Here is a 3,894-nt window from a genome sequence, read left to right as displayed (position 1 = left end):
GTATAGTATGTCCAAAATAACTCAAAAAAGTCATACTTTAGTATGTTGTCCAAAATCAGTCAAAAAAGTCATAGTATAGTATGTTGTCCAAAATCAGTCAAAAAAGTCATACTTTAGTATGTCATCCAAAATCAGTCAAAAAAGTCATAGTTTAGTACGTCGTCCAAAATTTGACTAAAAAGTCTTAGTTTTGTAAGTTGTCAAAAAAAAGTCACCTAAACGTCATAGATGATAATAGTGACTATGAAAATTACATTTTAATGAAACAATACATTTGTACGTTAAATTTACTGGAAAAAAAAGAGCTGTGAAATGACCATTGGCCCCGAACATCTTCACATAATTAAATCTGGCCCTCATTTGGACACCCCTTCTCTCAATACTTCAAGTTTCAAAGGTTCAATCCACCCAAAATCGGCAGCAAGAAGCAGACACGATCAAAATTTTGCCACAGAATTTTCTAGTTCCTAAACTGTCACTCTCTCTCTCTCACAGTCTCAAACCCATGTCCGTGTCACAGTCTTTAAAGGTTACTACTTCTCTCACAGTCGAGTGGAAGATAATTGGATTGAAGAAACGTTGGCAGCTCAGGTTCTAATCATAACGAGAAAAAGACCTGACGATCATCTCCTCATAGCCAGGAAGCTAAATGGAACTCGACCATCATTATTTTTGATTATTTACACCTGTGATTTTCCTACTGTGGCCTTAAATATGTGAAAACACTCAGAAATTGTGTAAAATGTAACTCTTTTTGTGTTACGTTTATCGTAAAATAGTTCAATTTAACACTAATTTTGAGTGGATTTGGTCTAGAAGACATTTGAATACTGTAAAATTGACTGTGGTATCATATTTGTCACTTGTTATATAAGCAGTACTTTTGTGAAAGTTATTTCATTTATGTCCTGCATGTGTATGAGACAACAGGCCTTACCCCTTAAACCTTTCTGATGTCCACAGCAGTGACTCACACTAGGATAAGCTTATTGAAGCTAAACAACACATTTTTATTTTCTTTTTTGCATGAAATCAACACATTCAAACTTGTTGTAGTCCACCTGCTCCCCCCAGTGGTCATAAGATGTATTCAAAGTATCCAGACTTGGAAGTAAAATAACTTAGTTGTTCTCTTATGATGTGAAATTTTTAAAAATAGTCATGATGATAAATAAATAAATAAATGATCTTTATTTTCGTCAGACATTTTCCCCCGTGAGGACATTATTTGAAAGCATTGTTGGATTTTTGCTGTGAAATTGTTTTCCTCTTTTTTGACACGTGTTGTGTGTGTGTGTGTGTGAGACGTGGTCATGTGACCTCCTGCCTCGCGGTGTCACTGTCAGTCTGCAGTGTACCGGAGTGTGACACACCCTTCAATACCATCTCTGTGCTCTCTCCGCAGAGACCAGCTCCCACATCACTGTGTCGTCTCCCCTCTCTTTCTCCCTCAGTTCCTCTCTGGTGATCCTCTCCCCCGATTCTATCTGACACTCTTCTTCTCTTCTTGTCCTTATTCATTTCCCCTTTTTTCTCCAAAACACACTTGTGAATGTCTTCTGCCTCAGTGCACACATGAAGACGTCACTATAACCTGTCACGTCTATTTTTACTGTACATGAGAATGAGGACTGGATAGAATATAATCTTATATTTATTGTTATTTGGTTTTATACTTATTCTTTTTAATCATGTATATCTCTATATCTGATGGTGAGACCAGAGGACATTCTATTATATTCTATTCCTGCTCTTTTTATGTAAATAAAATAAGCTTAATGATCCATATTATACTAATATACAGTGTACACTAAACAATATTTGACTATAGAGTCATTATTGGCCACGAGTTGCATTACTTTCACATCAAATCATTGTGTTTATGAGTGTTTACAGTCAATTATTGTTCTTTTACAGTAAGTTATTGCACCATTCTTTAGTTAATTACTGTAAATTGACAGTTAATTATGTTCTACATTATATATAAAATTGTCCACAGCGTTTTGGAAGTTACTACACTGCAAAAATATTTTTTTAAGAAAGTAAAATAAGCCTCAATGCTGGGAAATTGCTCTTATTTTTGGCCTAAAAATATACTTTACACTTGAGAGCTCACTACAATATTAAGAACAAGTATCTTATTACAGATATAGTGTACAAATATAATAAATTTTAAGATGTAAATTCTTAAATTTAGAATTTAAAAACATTTTAAAACACTTTTTAAATTCTTTGCTTGTAGGTACAGTCACTTTCTGTTTTATTGTACTTTTCCTAACGATGCTGTTTGAAAAAGTTTTGTCGAATTTTTAATGAATTCAAGAACATTTGGCGTATTTCTAGTTGAGCTGTTTTTTTACTTGTTTTAATCTGTAAGACATGACACACACAACACAAAAATAAGGTTTTATTTTGTGAATTAAATGAAACGAAAGCCTGTAAAATGATAATGATGTAATGCATTGTAAGACATACTGTGAAATCCTGGCACCAATTCACTGTGTTTGAGCAAAAATGAGTCCTAATAAGTCTGAAAGCAGCATTATATCAAATAAATTGCATTTGTATAAAGCCAAATCCCAACATGCATTATTGTGGGGTCGTTTTTAAATATTCTGAAGCATCTGTAGAATCATTTTTTTTGTTATCTTACTTTCTGGCCTGCAGAATCAGATTAAACCTCTAAGTGAGCCACTAATTTAAATACCTTTGGGAGCTAAATGCACAATAACACATTTTTCAGTCACCAACCAACAAAATACAACAAAAGCATCCCGACACACTCATATTTACCAAATTATATCATGATCATCAGCAGCAGGTTTATAATCTATGTTTAGATTACTCAGCATAAACTCTAAATAAAAGCACAGTTGAAATTTTTAGCCTCTGTTTCTCAGCAGTGGAATCAAGGAGGGATGATGTCACATGATGATGTAATTGAATCCTAAAGTGCATTTGTCCATTCATTGACTGAAATGAGACAAAATAAGTCTTCAAAATAAATATCTTCCAACCTGCCGCAGCTGATGTATTGGCCACTTGGTGGCAGTAGAAACAAGCTGTTGATTGATAACATAGACACACAGAGTTCTGTTTCTCATACAGTAGAAATAAATCCAGCCTAAACAAAGCATTATCGCTGACCTTGACCATGACCTTAACACAACCTCAAGTCGAATCTTAGCCCTAAACTTAACCAGTTCTTCAGGAATCAGGTTCTGCATCATTCGGACCAGGATGTGGTCTCTATGGTCAGGGTAAAGTAATGGTTAAGGATAGAGTAAGTCTCCAGGAAATGAACGTAAGTCAGTGTAATGTCCTCTGAAGTATGGAAACCAGACTGTGTGTGTGTGTGTGTGTGTGTGTGAGATCCAAAAAACATGCAAATCTATCTTTGTGAGGACATTAGCGGTCTGGCCCTACGATTTTAAAGGGCTTTTTCAGGGGTTAAGACCTGATTTTAAGTTAAGGGTTAGAGTTAGGTACTTAGTTGTGATTGTTAAGGTAAGGGTAAGGGGTGTGTTCACTATGAATCTATCTCTTTCTCTCCCTGTCTCACCTTCTCTCAGGGTTAAATCTGCACCCTTGTGCTCCTCAATCAGCTCTAATGGATCCTCTGGCTCAGACTCAGACCGGGAACTGACTGTGATACTAACGACACACACACACACACACACACACACACACAGAGACACACAGGGTGGGGCTGGACACTCGTGTGCGTCGTGATGAGCTAAGAGCTTTGATGACCCTCTGAACATTTTCTCTCTCCCCCGTCTTTGTCCTTTGTGTCTTTCTTTTCCTCTCGTCTCTTCTCCCTCGGTGCCGAACCGCCTGCACTGCACTGAACCAAGAAAATCTACCCGACGACGACATTTTGTAGCATGTTGA

The 3,894-nt window shown here is 36.3% G+C and overlaps 1 protein-coding gene across 1 annotated transcript in view; it reads left to right on the top strand.

Annotated features, from left to right (window-relative positions):
- The window catches only part of LOC122772649 (glypican-6-like), a 44,746-nt gene extending 43,255 nt beyond the window's left edge, over positions 1-1,491 (top strand). Inside the window, exon 3 of the mRNA XM_044030838.1 lies at positions 1,406-1,491. Coding sequence (XP_043886773.1) covers positions 1,406-1,491 — 86 coding nt within the window. The remainder of the gene's footprint in view (positions 1-1,405) is intronic.
- The last annotated feature ends 2,403 nt before the right edge of the window (positions 1,492-3,894 follow it).

Source organism: Solea senegalensis, linkage group LG7 (genome assembly GCF_019176455.1).
Source record: "Solea senegalensis isolate Sse05_10M linkage group LG7, IFAPA_SoseM_1, whole genome shotgun sequence".
Taxonomy (NCBI): domain Eukaryota; kingdom Metazoa; phylum Chordata; class Actinopteri; order Pleuronectiformes; family Soleidae; genus Solea; species Solea senegalensis.
This window is presented reverse-complemented; position numbering and strand designations above follow the sequence as displayed.